Source organism: Cyprinus carpio, unplaced genomic scaffold, assembly GCF_018340385.1.
Source record: "Cyprinus carpio isolate SPL01 unplaced genomic scaffold, ASM1834038v1 S000006532, whole genome shotgun sequence".
NCBI classification, from domain to species: Eukaryota; Metazoa; Chordata; class Actinopteri; order Cypriniformes; family Cyprinidae; genus Cyprinus; species Cyprinus carpio.
The window spans coordinates 402159-422266 of NW_024879197.1; the positions used below are offsets into that span (position 1 = coordinate 402159).

A 20108-nucleotide genomic window follows, 5' to 3' on the forward strand; every position below is an offset into this window, starting at 1 on the left:
GGGTTTTTCTGTAAAAGATGGCATTTCCAAATTTATTTTGCTGTGAATTGAAAAAGCTCCTCCGATGATAATATCTCCATCCTTGGACAGCAGGGGGTACTCTGGTTTCCCTATCATACTACAGTTAACCTTTGTTTCCCCCTTTGTTTTAATGCTGCAAAGCAGCAAGAACCCAAAGATGAGCATCACAGAGACTCTAGGCCCTCCCTTACTCTTCTGATGATGATGAGTTTATTTATATAGTGTCTGTCAGACTCATTATGAGCACATCACAAACAAAGTTAATGTAATAATGTGGTGTAAATCTATCAAACCCCAGTGATGTCATAATGTTGTACAGGTAACCTTACCTTTCTTGTTTACCATTGATTTTATCAGATTATAGACTGAACTGAATGGTTGAAAGATACAAGTTTGTCTCAAAATCATGAGACCTGCTTTTATGTAAAGTACCTGTGCAAATGCATAGTAATAATAATAATAATAATAATAATAATAATAATAATTAAACAAAACAAAACAAAAATCAATAAATTAAACCATACATTTTTTTTTTCTCATACTTTATTTACATTTTGTCAGGGCTTAGGTTTGATAGACCTATCTTCTCTCCTGCATGATGCTTTGTTTGTTTGTTTTTTTGCACATGCCGACCGCATTGCATTTCACAATTAGCGTGGCTGTGCATGCACTTGCAGCTGTTTGTTATTTCATTCAGTTGACCAAATGACTAACTCCAGACAGGCTGGCTGGGCACTGTCCTTCGGGTGCTTCAACTTCATGCTGTCTTACAAACTGGGTTTCAAGAACAGTAAGCCCGACGCTCTGTCCCGGCAGTTTGGCAAGTTTGTAGATGAGCCTCCATCTGACACCATTTTGGCCACTTCGGGCCGTGTGGTGGGGGCTGTTGCCTGGGGTGTCGAGGGTTGGGTCAGGTGAGCTCTAGCTGGGGTTTGGGTGCCTGCAGGGTGTCTGGCGGGTCTGTTATTTGTGCCTGACCCCATCTTACAATGGGGTCATTCTTCCAAACTCATGTGTCATCCGGGTGTGAGGAGGTCACTTTATAGGTCCATATCCCATCACCAAGGTCGTCAGTCTGATGGCAGTGTGGCTTCGGTTGCCTCATTCTCTTCGTCATGCCCATCCAGTCTTTTATGTTTCTTGTGTCAAACCTGTCCAATGTTCTCCCCATTCATGTTTGTACCCCTGTCCCACCAATGTGAGCTCAAGATAATTTGTATGTATTTTATGTAAAATGTGGTTCCATAAAACAAACATTTACTTACGTTTTTACAGGCACTAAAACGTACAATACTGACATATTTTCAGCATTTAAACGTACAAAACTGACGTATTGACGACACCTAAAAATGAAGCCATCTGAATATTGAAATTGCGTCCTTAATTTTATTATTATTGTTGTTTTTAGTTGTCATATAAATTACCTTGTTTTCAATTGCATTATTTAGTTGTTTACAAGTTTACGTAGCATAAAATGATGACATTTAATTCTGTTCTGTGTGATTTCTGCTGCCAGCTTGTTTCCAAGAAAATGCCTACATGTTAAACAAGACTTCACTTTAAACCCTTAAAATAAATAACATTTCTTAAACCTTTACTTGTCATGTAATGTTTACTTTGTTTGCCATGGGCCACAAAATGCATTTTCTCCAACATGCTGTGACTGACAATAGAACTATAAAATACACCAAAACTCCAACATAATTACTAAATGAAACTATTTTATTCATGCGTTGTAATCCAAACCTTCTGAATCCATATGACTGCGAGGAACAGACCCAAATCCAAGCCTTTATTCTGCATTCTTCATCTCCATCATGAGCAGCGAGTACACGTGGCAAATATGATGTCATCTCGGTATTGGTGGAAGTTTCTCTTTGAGTGCACACAAACTTATTTCCTGTTGGGGTGTGCACAGCATTTTTTGTAACTTTCCACACAGCTCCACATTCAAAGATGCACGAGTTCAGGGCGACTCTAGCCGAGCATGCACATATGTGCCGGCATTTATGTGAAACAGAAGCAGTTTGATGTGAAGTTCAAACTCCATCAGGTGCTTTTTGATGCTTTGAGGGAAAACAATGCATAGTTTTTTTTTTTTTTTTACATAGTTTATCCAAGGCTTTTTATTTGAAGTAGATTTTATTTTTCTTGTATAAAAATAGAATTTAAATTCATTTAGACACTATTTATACATTTATTTGCTAGAAGTTGTCTTGTGTTTGATGGCAAATGACTTCTTCTCACCGGTGATTCCTGATGGTTTTAGAGGACAATTACTCCTTGTTGCCCCCCTGCTGTTTCAAAGAATAGTACAACGGCGAACGCAACAAGTATGAAAGCCTCGTCCAGTTGTGAAAGGTGTGTGTGCAGTCAGCAGAGACTCACAGTGTGGAGCCAGGTGAAAGTATAAATCCTGCTTAAGCATCAAAGCCCGCGCTGATGCACTCTTTACAAATTCAAATGTTGCTGCTTCAAATGACAGGTTTTATGGCAGGATAATAGAACACTCATTGGCTCTCGCCTGCATTCGTCACAGAATGCGACATGCCATCCCAGAAATTTGCAAACAATGACCTAGCGGTCCGCCAAAGTTTTTTGGGCGGCACAAATTCAGTGGCTTAACACTGTTGGACCACCCTCAGCAAGCCGATCAACCTAAACATGATGTCGATCTGCCAGTGATTTTGGGTGGCACGCCACCAGTGGTTTGCCGTGGCTGGGCCTCCGTTGGTACACCACTGGCAAGCGGATGGTCTGTCCTGTGTTTCTACTGAGCTCTTACGTGACATTTTTGTTTTATAAATATTCTTTTTTTACATTTAGGTTTTACATTTACATTTACATTTAATCATTTAGCAGACGCTTTTGTCCAAAGCAACCTACAAATGAGAACAATAGAAACAATCAGATCACCAAGAGAACAAGTGCTATGACAAGTCTCAGTTAGTCTAGTACAGAACACGTAGCCAGGTTTTTTTTTTTTTTTTTAAGAATATGATAGACAAGAAAAAGAAAAGGTAAGTACTAGTATAAGTTGGTTAAGTGCAGGCGAAAAAGATGAGTCATTAGATGTTTTTTGAAAATGAGTAAAGACTCAGCTGTTCGAATTGAGATCGGGAGGTCATTCCACCAGCTGGGCGCAGTCCAGGAAAAAGTCAGTGAGAGTGATTTTGAACCTCTTTGGGATGGCACCACAAGGCGTCGTTCACTTGCAGAGCGCAAACTTCTGGAGGGCGCATAAGATTGAACTAATGATCTTAGGTATGTTGGCGCCGTGCCAGTGGTCGTCTTGTAGGCAAGCATCAGTACCTTCAATTTGATGCGAGCAGCTACTGGTAGCCAATGTAACCTGATAAGGAGAGGAGTAACATGAGCTATTTTTGGCTCATTGAAGACAACCCTCGCTGCTTCATTCTGGATCAGTTGCAGAGGCTTGATAGTACATGCAGGAAGGCCCACCAGGAGAGCATTACAATAGTCCAGTCTGGAGAGAACAAAAGCTTTGACAAGAAGTTGGGTGGCTTGCTCAGACAGGAAGGGTCTAATCTTCCTAATGTTGTATAAGGCAAATCTGCAAGAGCGGGTCATTGTAGCAATATGGTCTGTGAGGCTTAACTGATGATCCATCACAATTCCTAGGTTTCTGGCTGTCCTGGAAGGAGTTATGGTTGACGAACCCAGCTGTATAGAGAAGTTGTGATGAAACGATGGGTTAGCTGGAACCACCAGCAGTTCAGTCTTAGTAAGGTTGAGCTGAAGGTGATGGTCATTCATCCAGCTAGAAATGTCACTCAGACAGGCTGAAATGCGAGCAACTACCGTCGGGTCATCTGGTTGGAATGAGAAGAAGAGTTGAGTGTCATCAGCGTAGCAGTGATAGGAAAAGCCATGCTTCTGAATGACATATCCTAATGACGTGATGTAGATGGAGAAGAGAAGTGGTCCAAGTACTGAGCCTTGAGGAACCCCAGTAGCAAGTTTTAAATTTTTATGTTTTCATTTTACGTTTGAGTCTTACCTCTCAGATAGGTCCTTCAAAGTATTTTGGAGAAGATTCTTTGATTTTTCCAGTACATTTAATACCATCCAGCCAAGATTATTGAAGGCAAAACTGGAAGATATACAGGTGGATGCTTCCTTAGTCACTTGGATCCATAATTATCTGACAGGCAAGCCTCAGTTTGTGAGATTACAGGGATGTGTCTGAACGTCTGATAAGTAACATCGGGGGCCCCTCAAGGAACACTCAGGACACTGAAGGAACTCTTCTTTCCTGTTTACAATTTACACTGCAGACTTTAGGTACAGTTCTGAGTTATGTCATTTGCAAAAATTCTTGGATGACACAGTTATAGTAAGATGTAAAGAGAAATGGCAGGAGGAGGAGTACAGAGATCTCGTTGACCGTCTCGTGAAGTGGTGTGAAGAAAATCACTTGCAGTTAAATGTGGCGAAGACAAAAGAAATTGTGGTAGATGTCAGCTGAAATAAGACCCCACCCTCTCCAGTCTGCATTGGGGGATTATTTTGGAACTTGTGAAATCATACAAATACTTGGGAGTTGAGTTGGACAACAAGTTTGTGTGGTCTACAAATACGGAGGCTGTCTTCAAGAAGGGCCTGAGTCGGTTATATTTCTTGAAGAAGCTCAGGTCTCTCAACGTGTAACATGATACTAAAGATGTCCTATCAGACTGTTGTTGTGAGTACTATCTTCTTTGCTGTGCTGTGTTCGGGTGCAGAAATCAAAGCAAAGGATGTCAACAGACTAAATAAACTCATCAAAAAGGCTGAGTTTGTTGTCAGCTCTAAGCTTGGTATTCTGGAGGACCTGGTCAGGGACAGAATGTCAACAAGTGTTGACATTTTTCCCAACATCACAGCAGTAATGACTTTATGAACTACTTTACCTCTAAGATCGATACTATTAGAGATAAAATTGTAACCATGCAGCCGTCAACTACAGAATCGCATAAGACCAGTGCATTATAGATCCCCTGAGGAACAGGTCCACTCATTCTCTACTATAGGAGAGGAAGAATTGTATAAACTTGTTAAATATTCTAAACCAACAACATGTATGTTAGACCCTATTCCATCTAAGCTCCTAAAAGAGGTGCTTCCAGAAGTCATAGATCCTCTTCTGACTATTATTAATTCGTCATTGTCATTAGGCTATGTCCCCAAAAACCTTCAAACTGGCTGTTATTAAGCCTCTCATCAAAAAACCACAACTTGACCCCAAAGAACTAGTTAACCCTCTGAGGTCTGGGGGTTTTGGGGACCCGGAGAAGTTTTGACATCCCCTGACTTTTGTGCTTTTTTCAGTACCTTATAAATAGATATATGGCTAAAGTATAATAACACTGTAATCAGTACAAACTGGGCTACAGTAATACGTAAATAGCATGTATGTACATGATTGTGTTTTTGAGAAAACAACGTTTATGTGTGGTTAGTAAAAAAATACAATTTTGAAGTCACTGAAATAAGGTCATAGAACATTTGGTCACAAGACTGTCAAACCTGGAGCTTGTAGCCTAGAATTTTTGCTTCAAAATGATGTGAAAATCATCTTGTTTACTCACTCACAGAAAACAATAGATTAATTTAAAATTTCTAAGACACTTTTTGTTTCAAAAGGGCATATGGGAATAGGCATTAACTTTCATGAATATTTGTGTGATTCACACCTGAGAAGACAAAGACCCTCATAATGAGCTGCATAATGAGCCTTTCAGTCAAGTATGTGACTGAGAGGGAAGAGTTACAAGAAAGAATGTGAGGACAAAATAAATGTATATATTTTTATGTTTGTAGGTTTATTTAGAATATATTTAATTATCCCACAAAATAACTTGAGATTCACTTGCGAGTGCAGTTAAACAGTTTATTAGGAACAATCCAAGCTGACTTTCAAAGCTGAATTTTTAGCATCATTACTCCAGTCACACGATCCTTCAGAAATCATAATAATAATAATAATAATAATTTTGAAAATAGATTCTTTTTTTGATTAATTGAAAGAACAGCATCGTTTCTAACATGATTATTGTATTTATCATCACCTGTGTGCTGATTAGATTCAACTTTATTGTCAATGCACATGTAAGGTACAAGGCAACGAAATGCAGTTAGCATCTAATATATATATATATATAAGATTAGATTCAACTTTATTGTCAATGCACATGTAAGGTACAAGGCAACGAAATGCAGTTAGCATCTAACCAAAAGTGCAATAAGCAGTAATTACAGAATATACAAGGTCTACAATATGTACAATAACTATACAGGTAAGTATTATGGACATAATTTACAGATTTTAAACACTATCAGCATGATATACAGATAGGCGTACTATGAACATACTATACAGATGGATTATGTAAAAGTGTATGTACACTATAAGCAGAAACTATGAACATATGAACATCATTTCCACTAGTGCAATGGACAGTAAAGTGCATAGAAAATATTTCAGTGTGCAAATGGATTATTCAGTGTTTCTGGATGAACAGACAGTAGTGCAAGTAATAGCAAGTTTACTGTTTTTTGCTTGTTGTAAATAAATAAATAAATCAGTCAGATGTAGTGATGAAGTGGGGGAGGAGTCTGTGTGTATGGTGTGGGGGGGGTCTGAGGGCAGAGTTCAGCAAGGAGAACGCTGTAGGGAAAAAGCTGTTCCTGGATCTGCTGGTCCTTGTCCGGAGGCTCCTGAAGCACCTCCCGGAGGGCAGGAGGTTAAACAGTCCATGGTCAGGGTGAGAGGAGTCCTTAAGTATGCTGCGAGCTTGACGTAGACAGCGTTTCCTCTGGATGTCCTCAATAGCAGGAAGTGGTGTCCCTGTGATGCGTTGGGCAGTTTTCACCACCCTCTGCAGTGTTTTGCAGTCAGCCACTGAGCAGTTCCCATGCCAGACTGTAATACAACTGGTCAGGATGCTCTCGATCGCACACCGGTAAAAGTTCACCACTATGGCTGAAGACAGTTGGTTCTTCTTCAGTGTCCTGAGGAAGAAGAGGCGCTGGTGAGCCTTCTTGACCAGGCTGGAGGTGTTTGTGGTCCAGAACAGGTCCCCCGCGATGGTGGTTCCCAGGAACTTGAAGCTGTAGACACATTCAACAAACATCCCGTTAATGTGGATGGGGTCATGCATGCTTCCTTTCTTCTTCCTGAAGTCCACAATGAGCTCCTTTGTCTTACTGGTGTTAAGGAGCAGGTTATTGTCAGTGCACCATGTGGCCAGGTGCTGTACCTCTTCCCTGTAGGCAGTCTCATCGTTGTCTCTGATGAGGCCAATCACCGTGGTGTCGTCTGCAAACTTAATGATGGAGTTGGATCCATGCACAGGCTTGCAGTCGTGGGTGTAAAGGGAGTAAAGGAATGGGCTCAGCACACAGCCCTGTGGTACACCGGTGTTAAGTGTGATGGTGGTGGAGTGGGTGTGGCCTGACCTAACATGCTGAGCTCTGTTGGTCAGAAAGTCCATAATCCAGTTGCAGAGGGAGGTGTTAATGTCCAGGTCTCCAAGTTTTGTGGTCAGCTTGGAGGGAATGACGGTGTTAAATGCTGAACTGAAGTCAACAAACAACATCCTAACATACGTGTTGTTATTGTCCAGGTGTGTGAGTGCAGAGTGCATAGTGCAGCACTGTGCATACTGCCTCCTCTTTGCTCCTATTTCTGTGGTAGGCAAATTGGTGTGGGTCCAGTGTGGGTGGGAGACAGTCTTTGAGGTGTGCTAGGACCAGTCGCTCAAAGCACTTCATAATGATGGGTGTGAGTGCTACGTCATTCAGGCACATTGGGGAGGAGTCGTTCGGTAATGGCACAATGGATGTGGACTTAAAGCATGTTGGCACAGTTGCTTGGGTGAGGGACAGGTTGAAAATGTCTGTGAAGACCCCTGCAAGCTGCTCTGCACATGCCCTAAGCACACGTCCAGGAATGCCGTCGGGGCCAGCAGCCTTGCGTGCGTTGATCCAGCTCACTGCAGTGTGGACATCTGTGGAGGTGAGTTTGAGAGGCTGGTGGTCTGCTGAATGTGTGATTTTGGTGGCCGTCTCCTTGCTGTCGCTGTTGAAGCGAGCATAAAAGTCATTTAGCTCGTTAAGGAAGGAGACGTCCGTGACCGTTGGAGTGGAATTGCTTAACTTGTAGTCACTGATGATCTGGATGCCCTGCCACGTGCGTCGGGGGTCAGAGTTGGAAAAGTGTTCCTCTACCTTCAGCTTGTAGCAGTACTTGGCCTTTTTGATGCCCCTTTTCAGGTTAGCCCTGGATTTACTGTAGGCCTGAGCGTCATCTGACCTGAAGGCAGTGTTGCGGGCTTTCAGCAGAAGTCGCACCTCCTTGTTCATCCATGTCTTCTGATTAGGGTATGTTGTTATCTCATGTGTAAACATGATCCAAAGTTTTGTCTCCTCTGGTGTGGCAGGAAACATGCTGATGGAATTTGGGGAGCACTGTCTTTAATTTGCAGTGATTAAAATCACGCGCGACAATAAAAGCAGCCTCCGGGTGAGCAATCTGTTGTTTACTAATGGCTGCATGAAGTTCGTTCAAAGCAAGCTTGGCATTAGCATCCGGTGGAATATAGACTGTGGTTATTATGGTGGAAGTGAACTCCCTAGGCAGATAAAAAGGTCTACATTTAACCATGAGAAACTATAGGTTAGCTGAGCAGTATCTCCCAACAATGACAGTGTTCGTCCACCAAGCTTTGTTGACATAAATGCACAATCCACCACCTCTTGTCTTGCCGGAGTCATCTGCTGTTCTATCTGCCTGGAACGTGTAGCGTCCGGCTAGCATTATTGGGTACGTCGCTGTGTAGCCATGTTTCTGTGAAAACCATGACATTGCAGTCCAAAAGTCTCTTACTGTGGGTGATGCGAAGTCGTAACTCATCCATTTTGTTCCCCAGTGACCGCACATTAGCGAAGAAAATGCTGGGTAAAGAGAGCTGGAGCGGTGTTAGCTTTAGCTTAGCTCTTAGACCTCCGCACTTCCCCCACCTTTGTTTACGATCTCAACGCCGCCTGCGAGCACTTCCGCCCAGCCGGGTAGAGTGCGTGTCCTCCGGTGTTCTGGAGATCTCAGGGATCTGTCGAAGATTGGTGATAAAACTGTTGGAAAAGTCCTCACCGATATCCAAAAGCTCCTGTTGGGTATATGATGTTAAAGCAAAGCTGTTTTAGTATGAACAGACCCGAGATGTGCAGGAATAATACTGCAATATATATATATATATATATTCTGACTCCCAGCTTTTAAATGGTATAGTGTATATTGTTACACTTGGAGTAAGACTGGAGTAATGATGCTGAAAATGTAGCTTTGATCACAGGAATAAATTAAATTTTTAAATATATTCAAATAGAAAGCAGTTATTTTACATAGTAAAGATATTTCACAATATTACTGCTTTAGCAAATGCAACTTTCTGTATTTTGGATCAAATAAATGCAGGCTCATGTGTCATGTTGAAATATATATATAAATGAACATCACATAGCTGGCATTTCCAAAATGTATATTGTTTATGTGCTCTGAAGGACATACTTTTTTGAAGAGACGTTGAAGAGATGGGAGTGTGTGCCTCGCTTGGTCTTAGCTGTGTTCCAGGTTCCTGAGTGGGCTGCTTACATGCATTGGCTCGCTTTGCAACAGGTTATTATTTATCTGAAATAAAAAATTAAGCATGCTGTTTACACAAATAAACTGCATTATTAACATTATTGTGATGGTCACTGATACTATTAGTAATTTATAGGAAAAAAAGAACACAATTACCACATTTATTGTCAGTGATATTTACAGCTTACTTGATACACTTTTTTTCTTGTTTTTTTTTTTTTTTTTACACCACAGACGATTGCAAACACGGGGTATAAACATTAAAAATAATTTAACACCAGAGAAGATATTGATGAACAGAAGCTTAGTTACATTCTTGAAAACACAAGCATGCTTTGTATGAAGGCCTATACAATATATATAGTTATAAACATATATGGCTATACTCGTGAACAGAGAATAGCCTATCACAGTTTTGTCTAATCGTTCTTACTGACATTAAGCTAGCAACATTATAACTCATATTACTTTTATATCGTATTGCTGTCTATGTTATAGAACATAAAAAATAATAATAATAATAAAAAACTAATACAAGTAGATTAATAGTAAACAATACTTACTCATGTTAGTCTCTGCTGGGTCAAGCCGCTTCGTTCTTCTTTCTGAGGTAATCCAAATCTTATTCCTCTCAGCAGTCTCATTGAGGTGAATTATGTCTTATTCCTCTCAGTGTGAAGCGAACAGTAACATTTAAAAAACGTGAAGTACAGTCTCGCTGCTTTGTTTGCTCTGATGAGGGTGGTTACCCGCCGCAAGCTTCACGTGGATGCTTATAAAACAATAGCGCGCTCGGTGCGTGGGCGTGGTCACATTAGATATAATGAAGGGAGACATGAAAGACAGACATCGCGTTGTTTTCATGTGGATTACTTTATCACAGAAAATGTGTTTTTCATAGTTTAAAAGTAGACATGTCAAGCTTTCTATAGATATATCATGTCTCTGTATTGAGTATTTGTTGAGTTACAGTTCATTTTAATGACATGTTTCTAAATGAAGATCACAGCAGACCAAGGCTGCATACAGCGCTACTTGTTTGTTTTCTTTATTTTATAAATACACAAAGTTTTGTTGTTATCATGTGTGTAAACAAATAAAAGTAGACCCTTTACAGATTCGATTGATGTACTGCTCTTATCAGTACGATCAAAACTGAAAGTGTAATTTAAGTTCTTTTCGGTCTTATCAGGAGAATTAGCCTCAAAACGCGTATCCAGGTTAGCAGACTTCAGAGGGTTAATTATAGACCGATCTCGAATCTACCTTTTCTGTCCAAGATACTAGAAAAGGTAGTATCCTCACAATTCTGTTCCTTCTTAGAGAAAAATGATATCTGTGAGGATTTCCAGTCAGGATTTAGACCGTATCATAGTACTGAGACTGCTCTCCTTAGAGTTACAAATGACATGCTCTTATCATCTGATCGTGGTTGTATCTCTCTATTAGTGCTATTGGATCTTAGTGCTGTGTTCGACACTATTGACCACAACATTCTTTTGCATAGACTCAAAAACTTTGTTGGCATTAATGGAAGTGCATTAGCATGGTTTAAATCGTACTTATATGACCGCCATCAATTCGTAGCAGTAAATGAAGAGGTATCATATCGATCACAAGTGCAGTATGGAGTACCTCAAGGCTCAGTACTAGGGCCATTACTCTTCATGCTTTACATGTTACCCTTGGGAGATATCATCAGGAAACATGGTGTTAGCTTTCACTGTTATGTTGATGATACTCAGCTCTATATTTCTTCACGGCCCGGTGAAACATACCAATTTGAAAAACTAATAGAATGCATAGTTGATATAAAAAACTGCATGACGAGTAATTTCTTACTGCTAAATTCTGAAAAAAACAGAGGTGTTTATTATAGGACCTAAAAACTCTGCATGTAATAACCTAGAACGCGGTCTAAGACTTGATGGCTGCTCTGTCAATTCTTCGTCATCAGTTAGGAACCTAGGTGTGCTATTTGATAGCAATCTTTCCTTAGAAAGCCACGTTTCTAGCATTTGTAAAACTGCATTTTTCCATCTCAAAAATATATCTAAATTACCGCCTATGCTCTCAATGTCAAATGCAGAAATGTTAATCCATGTGTTTATGACCTCAAGGTTAGATTATTGTAATGCTTTATTGGGTGGTTGTTCTGAACACTTAATAAACAAACACCAGCTAGTCCAAAATGCAGCAGCTACAGTTCTTACTAGAACCAGGAAGTATGACCATATTAGCCCGGTTCTGGCTCCCTATCAAACATCGTATAGATTTTAAAATCTTACTTATTACTTATAGCACCTCAGTATTTGAATGAGCTCTTGCTACATTATAGTCCTCCACGTCCGCTCCGTTCTCAAAACTCTGGCAATTTGATAATGCCTAGAATATTTAAATCAACTATTGGCGGCAGATCCTTTTCCTATTTAGCGCCTAAACTCTGGAATAACCTACCTGAAATTGTTCGGGAGGCAGACACACTCTTGCAGTTTAAATCTAGATTAAAGAGCTATCTCTTTAACCTGGCTTACGCATAACACACTAATACTCTTCTAATATCCAAATCCATTAAAGGATTTTTAGGCTGCATTAATTAGGTAAACTGGAACAGGGAACACTTCCTATAACACCCGATGTACTTGCTACATCGTTAGAAGAATGGCATCTACACTAATTTTAGTCTGTTTCTCTCATGCAGATAAAAGTTGTTAAAGTTACAGTGTGCTAAAACCCCTGGGTGGACTGACCTGAATGAACTGAATGATGTTCTTTCTCCTTTTTCTGAATTACACAGCACAGCGAGAGCACACTTCGCATGAGCAAAGTTTCTCAGAACTACACTACTGTAATGCATTTCACTCAGAACTGTTTCAGCAGCCATAGATTAGGGCTGCACGATTAATCATATTTTAAACTTGATAACAATATCAATAACAAATTATTATTTAATTAATTAACTAAATAACTAATTAATTTTATTTATTTATTTATTTATTATTTGTCATTTGCATATTATATTTCATTGCAAACAAGTCTTCACTACAGTAGCATTCATGCTTGTGGTTGCCAGATGTGAAGAGCTTTAGTCCCCAAACAGAGCTTTTCTCCTGTGTTTTACTTAATCTGTGCAATCTGGCAACCCTGTGCAAGCTCACTGATGGCGTAACCAGCGCTGATGATATGAAAACATACCTGTGCTGGAGTTTAGCGATTTCTCCACAGCGATATTCTGCTTAAGTTACATGGAAGTGTCATACAGTAAATGTGTATTTTTCTCACAAGCCAAAATGTTTTGCTTTGTCAGACGACAGCTGATCTTTGCAGCACCGCATGAAGCTGAACAAGCCTTTTGATGTGACTGCGATAACGCTGCGTGCAGCTGAAATCAATCATATACTAATCACAAAGAAAAGATCAACCTTAGAAATAATGAACGTGAACACTGGGATAATCGCCAATGTATATGGCGAACCCCCATTGGAATGCATACACAAGAATGCTTAATTAATTTAACCTGTTTCATGTCCGTTACTATCGGCGTGTCATCAGAGCGATTAGATATGCTCTAAACTGCTTTTTCTCCAGCTGTTTAAACACAGATGCTAAATGCTGCTGCTAATATGCTTAATATACACTCCTGCATACAATGCAAACTGCTAACATGGCACTTGAAACTTGATTATGGTTCCTCATTTTTAAATTCAATTAGGCAGACCACGCAATACTCACAGTGATATGGATTAGAAGAACATTCACTTATCTTAGATGCTGAATTCGCTGTTCTGTTCTGTTACGGCAAGCTCTAGTCATATATTTGAATGTTGATCAGTGAGCTCATTGGCTACTAATACAGGAGAGAACCAATCAGCTGTGCCATGTGATAATGATGTCATTACGTCAGATTGAGTTAGACCTATTGGACTGCGCCATCAGAGTTTCATGCCAGAACTCTGTATGTATATATATATGTATATATATATATATATATATATTTTTTTTTTTTTTTTTCTCCATCTGACTGGGTGGGCAAGCTGTCAGCCAAGCTCCGCCCCTGGTTCTGTGCATCTTTGTTCGCAACTTATCTTTGTAAATGTTAGAGATGTTGATTTTTTTTTCATAGAAATATATGGTAAATTCACTTACCTTGCAAAACATGCCTCCCACGAAGCATGAGTAACGTATACCTTTCTGAAGTTTTCCATCCACACGTCCAAATTTCCTGACCCTGCCTCTGCTTCAGTTTTGTTGGTTGAATCTGTCCAATCATTTTCCTTTCTGCCCTCAGAACATTTTTTTTAGTAAGTAAAACTCCCATTTGCCTTTAGCCATGCTATTACGTCATAAAGTGGCACATTCCACAACCTGACATTTTGGTAGATTGTTTTCAGACTTCAAACTCACAGAATGTTTTTATAGCACAATGACCTCTGATATATCAAAAGATCAAAGGAATTTTGATTTCTCAGTTCATGACCCCTTTAAATCAAGCGAGCTACCTGAGATAAGAGTTAAAATAGAAAGGAAAATATATTTCTAATGCAGTTCTAATCAACATTCACTGAATATAATACTAAAATAATATATTTTTGGCTCATACTGTGATAAGAAGTCACAATGGATTACAGAAGACTATTTCAAACACTAAAGTAACAAAAAATAGTTTGTTGACATGCCAAGATATCATGCTAGCCCTTGTGCAACTTATGCTTTATAGAAGCAATTATACATTTTGACTAATTTTCAAGAGTAAAGATCATTTAAATTTTTATTTTTAAAACAATTTAATTTGAATGTTAGATCAAGTAGAAATATAATTTTAAGGGAGCATTTGCAGCTTAACATGTTTTAATACTATACCATAGATTGTCATAGATATTATTTTCATCTCTGGTGGCCAACCTCTTTTGAGGCACCCTTTGCTTATTTTGCCCAAAAGCATTTTGAAGTCATTATGAAGTCATATAAGTCACTACAAATAGTGTGAGTATTGTGTTTACACTGGGGGTATCAGACTACGATGTGGAATGACAAAAAAAAAATAAAAAAAAAAAAAAAAACCTTACACACCTTAACTACATGATTGAGTACATAGCGCATACATACATAGTGTGTACTATTGGACACAAGTAAAGTGTTGATAATAAAAGCTGGTTTGATTATTCAGTATATTTGTGTTGTGAAATTTAAAGAATCATGTAAGATATATATATATATATATCTTAATATGCAAACTACAGCAGCAACAACAAGAACAACAATTCTAACATAATATTAGTTTAATTCTCAATAGGTCTTTGGTGGTGTTTTTCCCATAACATGTTGCTTTGTATTTTGTTCAGGCTTACACAGGATAATATAACATTTAGGTGCGAATATGCAAAATAGTAAACCAATGCTTGAGGCTAAAATAGCAAAAATCTCCACAGCTACAGTGAATTTACCAGGAGAACTAACATAAGAAGGAATAAACGTGATCCATACAGCACAGAATATTATCATACTGAATGTTATGAATTTGGCTTCATTAAAGTTATCAGGCAGTGTGCGAGCCAGAAAAGCCAGAAAGAAGCACAAGACAGCCAGTAGGCCAATATAACCGAGCACAACCCAGAAACCTATAGTTGAACCCAGACTGCACTCAAGTATGATCTTTTCCTTATAATATTTCATATTTTTGTAAGGAAATGGAGGAGATATTGTTAACCAAAGCACACAGATAAGAACCTGTATAAGTGTAAAGGCAAGAACACTGAGTCGTTGTTGTGCAGGCCCAAACCATTTCATGACATTACTTCCTGGAAGTGTAGCCTTGAAGGCCATTAACACCACTATTGTTTTTCCCAGAACACAGGAGATACAGAGGACAAAAGTGATCCCAAATGCTGTGTGACGCAACATGCAGGACCATTCAGTTGGCTGACCAATGAAAGTAAGTGAACAAAGGAAACACAGAGTCAAAGAGAAGAGCAGCAGGAAGCTCAGCTCTGAGTTGTTGGCTTTTACTATGGGGGTGTCCTTTTTGCTGTAAAACAGGAAGGCCACTAGCACAGTTAATCCTACTCCAAACAGTGAGAAAAAGATTAGCACTATACCCATAACTTCTGTGAATGAAAGAAACTCTACAGCCTTTAACACACATTTATTTTTCTCAGCATTAGACCAGTATTCCCCTGGACACTGCTTGCAGTTATTTGAATCTGGAAAGGAAGTTGTAATCATTATATTCAGAGATAAAATAAAAGAGATTAAAAATGGTAATTGTTTGCTAAGTGCAATGCAAGAGGGAAAGTGCGATTTAAGAGGGTAAACAAACTAGAGAATAGAGAATTACCTGTCTCATTACTGATTTCTCCATCTGCACATGGAATACAGTCATAACAGCAGACAGGTCTTCCTTTCTGTGTAGCCTTTCTGGTGCCAGGAGGACAGCTCTCACTGCACATAGACCTTGGCTTCTACATAGGAAAAAATTATATACACCACCATTAAAAAATGTGGGTTAAGTAAGAATTTTATTATTATTATTATTATTTTTAAATAGTCTCTTATGCCCACGAAACCTGCACTTATTTGATCAAAAATAAAGAAAAATTTTAATATTGTAAAATATTATTGCAATTTAAAATAACAATATTTTAATATACTGTACACAATAGCAATGTTTTAATAAAAGCTGAATTTTCTCAGCCATTACTCCAATGTCACATGATCCTTCAGAAATCATTCCAATATGCTGATTTATTATCAGTGTTGGAAAGAGTCGTGCTTTGTTCATTTATTTGTTTGTTTGTTTGTGTGTGTGTTTATTTTCAGTGATAGATTTCTGTATTCCTTGATATATATATATATATATATATATATATATATATATATATATATATATATATATATATATATATATATATATATAAGTTACAAATAACAGCATTTCTTTTAAATAGAAATATTTTGTACCAATATATGTGCTAAATTGTTAAAACATCATAGTAAAACCTTATATTTTGTTTATATATATATATATATATACATATATATATATATATATATATATATATATATATATATATATATATATATATATATATAGAATGACACTGTATATAAAAGTATCAAATTTAAAGTATTACAGAAATTGAAAAAAAAATCACCTTAATGCTCTGAATATTCCTAATCTCTAGGAATTAATAAAAAAAGATGAACGATTCAAAGTGTTGACTCACAGAGATGTTGACTCATAATGACACATTATATCTTATATAATAATTTCAATACAAAGATATCAGTAAAGGCAAAGTTTGTCTTTTATAATATTTACCCATATAGCATTGTATAATTTATGTATTTTCTAAATGTTAATAGTTTTTTTTTTTTTTTTTTTTTTTTTTTATGTTGTGTTCCTTCAATTTAATCAGACATTGTTTTACCAATGGGTTATTTACTTGCAACTTTCCTCCAGCCCAGATTATGTTTTCAGTGTTGAGTACAAAGCGTTGACCAGGGGGAAAAGAGGCATCATAGTATCCCACTGGCTTAAACTGGAATGATCCATCTGGGTTCTGCTGCCAGTTTACAACTTCATATTGGGCCACTGTAGCACCAGTGCTGTCAAACCACACACGATCGCCAAAACTTACGGTGAAATTTACTTTTTTCAGAGCCTCAACCACCTAATGAAAAATAAATAAATACAATTTTGTATTTATTTTGTATTATCGTTGAAGCATTTTAACACATTGTTCACCATAAATATTATTAACCTCTTTTCTTCCTTTCTGTTTATCTGTGTTTTATCTTTACCTGCTGTGGTTGTATTGTCAGGCCTTTCTCACAACCTTCTTGTTCTTTGCACTTGAGCAGACTGTGAAGGGAATGAGCCACAGCAAAAACTGCTTCATAGACATTGGCTGAATATCTGTGTTCAGTTACATCTTCATTGTAATTTTTCACCACAAGTAGATCGTCATATTTTCTGCAACTTAATGCATATTGAGAAGAATTCCGCTCAATGTGTAAGCATGGGATGGTTGTTTTCCAGAATGTTTTTGTAACATAATCTGAAAACCCTTCAATATGGATTTTTCTCATTGCAAAACCCAGTGACCCTCCAAGCACACGAAAGCTGTTTGGAGTGATATAATTTTCTGAAGTTATCCATGACTTCACTCCAATCATTTGAAGGCCTGTAATGTTTTGAATGCTTAGCTGATCAATAAGTAAACCCATCTCAAGAAATGAAACAAATGCAACAATCACTTTTGCAGTGCTTTTTTTAATTTTTTCTACCACTTTCTGGAGTTTTTCTGTTTCTGTTCGGTAGAATTTGACTGAGTACTCCACACAAATCCCCTCCTCCCGGGCTATGTTCAGAAATATTGCCATTCCATAGTTTCCATATTCATTGTCACTGTGCACAGCTCCAACCCAAGACCAGCCTAAATCCTTGACTAAGTATGCAAGTGCTCTGCTCTGGTGGTAATCACTAGCCGTAGTCCTGAAGAATGAAGGGTAATCTTTTCTATTACCGAGGCATTCACATGAAGCTGAATGACTTATCTGAAAGAAAAAAGAAAAAAAAAAAAAGAAAGAAAGAAACCACAGGAAACAGTGAGACAGTCATCACTGATTATGTCAAACATTTGTGTTATTGCATTTTACCACTGGGATCTTAAAAGGTCCTGTAGTTCTGGAGAGAATCACTGTGGCAGTAGACTCTGAATCTCCTATTATAGCATGCAAAGGAGACTGTCCATTACATCTGTCGTATTCACCAAACTCCTGAACATTCATCAGTCCCATAATTGCACTCATGGTAGACAGTCTTGAACCACAGGTGTCGTATATTCGATAACCGATAGAAATATTTGGGAGCAAATGTTCACTTCTGTTAATCTCTTCAATGGCAAAGATCATGATTTGTGCCAGGCGAAAATCTCTCAGATTCACACTGTGAAATTAAACATTAAATCAGAAGGCTAAATAGCAACTATATTACAATCAATCAATCAATCAATCAATAATAAGGTGGAGATGGTAAAGACTGCATTCATATATTTTTTTATTTTATTTTATTTATGGCTTGAAAGACCATAATATTAAATATTGCTATTATAATGTGAATTTATATTTATAATGCATGTAATTATTTTAAATATGTTTTCACCATTAAAGTTTCATTGTATAAATGTAACAAACCTGGAGCATGAGAGAGGCTGAGGTTTTTTTGTAAATTCAAATGAAGGTAATGTCTCTGTGCTGTGGACTGGAAAAAGTGCTCCAATGGTTATGTCTCCATTCTTGGAAATCAGCGGGTATTTAGGGTCTCCCATCATTCGGCATAGTGTGTTTCCTGCCTTTGTATGAAGCTGATGTAAAAGCAGGATTGTGTAAAGAAAGAGAAGCATCCCAAAGATTGAGCTCCACTGCGACTGCCAAATGCAAATGACCTATGATAGTCTATTTACTCTTTTATAGACAAAATTCATATGGATGAATGATTAAGAGCAAAACCAATTACCTCAAAGGAGGAGGTCAAGTAGGAGTGGAATAGAGTCAAACTAATTAGATGGTCTGAATTTCAATGAAATTAAAAAGCAAAACTATGAATATTGGAAGTTTCCATTTTATTAGAGCAAAAAGCTATGATTTACACAGATTCCTTTCATTGTGTGTTCTTTATATAAACAGTTACATTTTTTTTTCCAAAATTGAGATCATAATTATATTATCTTATATAATATATATATAATTGTATATTATCTCATATATTATATTGTCTTCAATACATACATATATATATATATATATATATATATATATATATATATATATATATATATATATATATATATCCTTGCACACAATAATTAATAAAAAACAATGTGCAATCGCAATTGCAAATTTATTTTCAGTGAACAGATTAAACATACAAATGCATTTAAAGTATATTTATCAGATGGTTTTATCTAATGTGATTTTCAAATAGAAGCATTCAGTTCATATGTCCGTACAAAAGTCAACCACAAAATTAACCATGGTTTAACTATGATTGTTGAAGTAAATTCACAGTAATCACCATAACTATGGTCTTACTACCGACCTTACCATGGTTTTAAAATCTATGGTTACCACAGTTTTACTCCAGCATTACTAAATTACTAAAATATTATTATAGTAGAACCATGATATCAAAACCTTAGTTTGAGAAAAAAAAAGATTACTACAGTTATGATTACTAGCTTTACCATAGTAAAAACATGATTGTAAGGGTACAATGGTTTTGTACAATCAAAGCAGAAAATGCATGTTTCAAGGTTACTATAATAATAATAATAATAATAATAAAATAATAATTTAAACAGCCCGAGGTGACTGTGACTCAATGGGGAGCATTTTCTGGCAACAAATTAATGTTCATATGTCAATAACTCTAAGATATTAC

At 37.5% G+C, this 20108-nt stretch overlaps 2 protein-coding genes across 2 annotated transcripts in view; both read right to left on the reverse strand.

Moving 5' to 3' along the window:
• LOC109050405 (extracellular calcium-sensing receptor-like) overlaps positions 1–195 on the reverse strand; it is a 3598-nt gene extending 3403 nt beyond the window's left edge. Inside the window, exon 1 of the mRNA XM_042754503.1 lies at positions 1–195. This exon is cut by the window's left edge and continues 20 nt beyond it. Coding sequence (XP_042610437.1) covers positions 1–186 — 186 coding nt within the window. The 5' untranslated portion in view covers positions 187–195.
• A 14758-nt stretch (positions 196–14953) lies between these two features.
• On the reverse strand, positions 14954–19088 carry LOC109079542 (extracellular calcium-sensing receptor-like). The gene is made up of 6 exons (XM_042754505.1): positions 18863–19088; positions 18326–18614; positions 17468–18223; positions 17110–17337; positions 16002–16125; positions 14954–15867 (listed from the first exon to the last, which is right to left on the reverse strand). Exons 1-6 carry the CDS (start codon positions 19069–19071, stop codon positions 14954–14956), a joined length of 2520 nt encoding a protein of 839 aa, XP_042610439.1. The 5' UTR covers positions 19072–19088.
• Between the last annotated feature and the right edge of the window lie 1020 nt (positions 19089–20108).

Coding starts and splice junctions, on each gene's coding strand:
- LOC109079542 (XM_042754505.1), bottom strand. CDS start 19,071: ATGCTTCTCTTTCTTTACACAATCCTGCTTTTACATCAGCTTCATACA. Junction 18,615..18,862: donor CAGCCTCTCTCATGCTCCAG/GTTTGTTACATT, acceptor TTAATTTCACAG/TGTGAATCTGAGAGATTTTC. Junction 18,224..18,325: donor GACCTTTTAAGATCCCAGTG/GTAAAATGCAAT, acceptor TTTTTCTTTCAG/ATAAGTCATTCAGCTTCATG.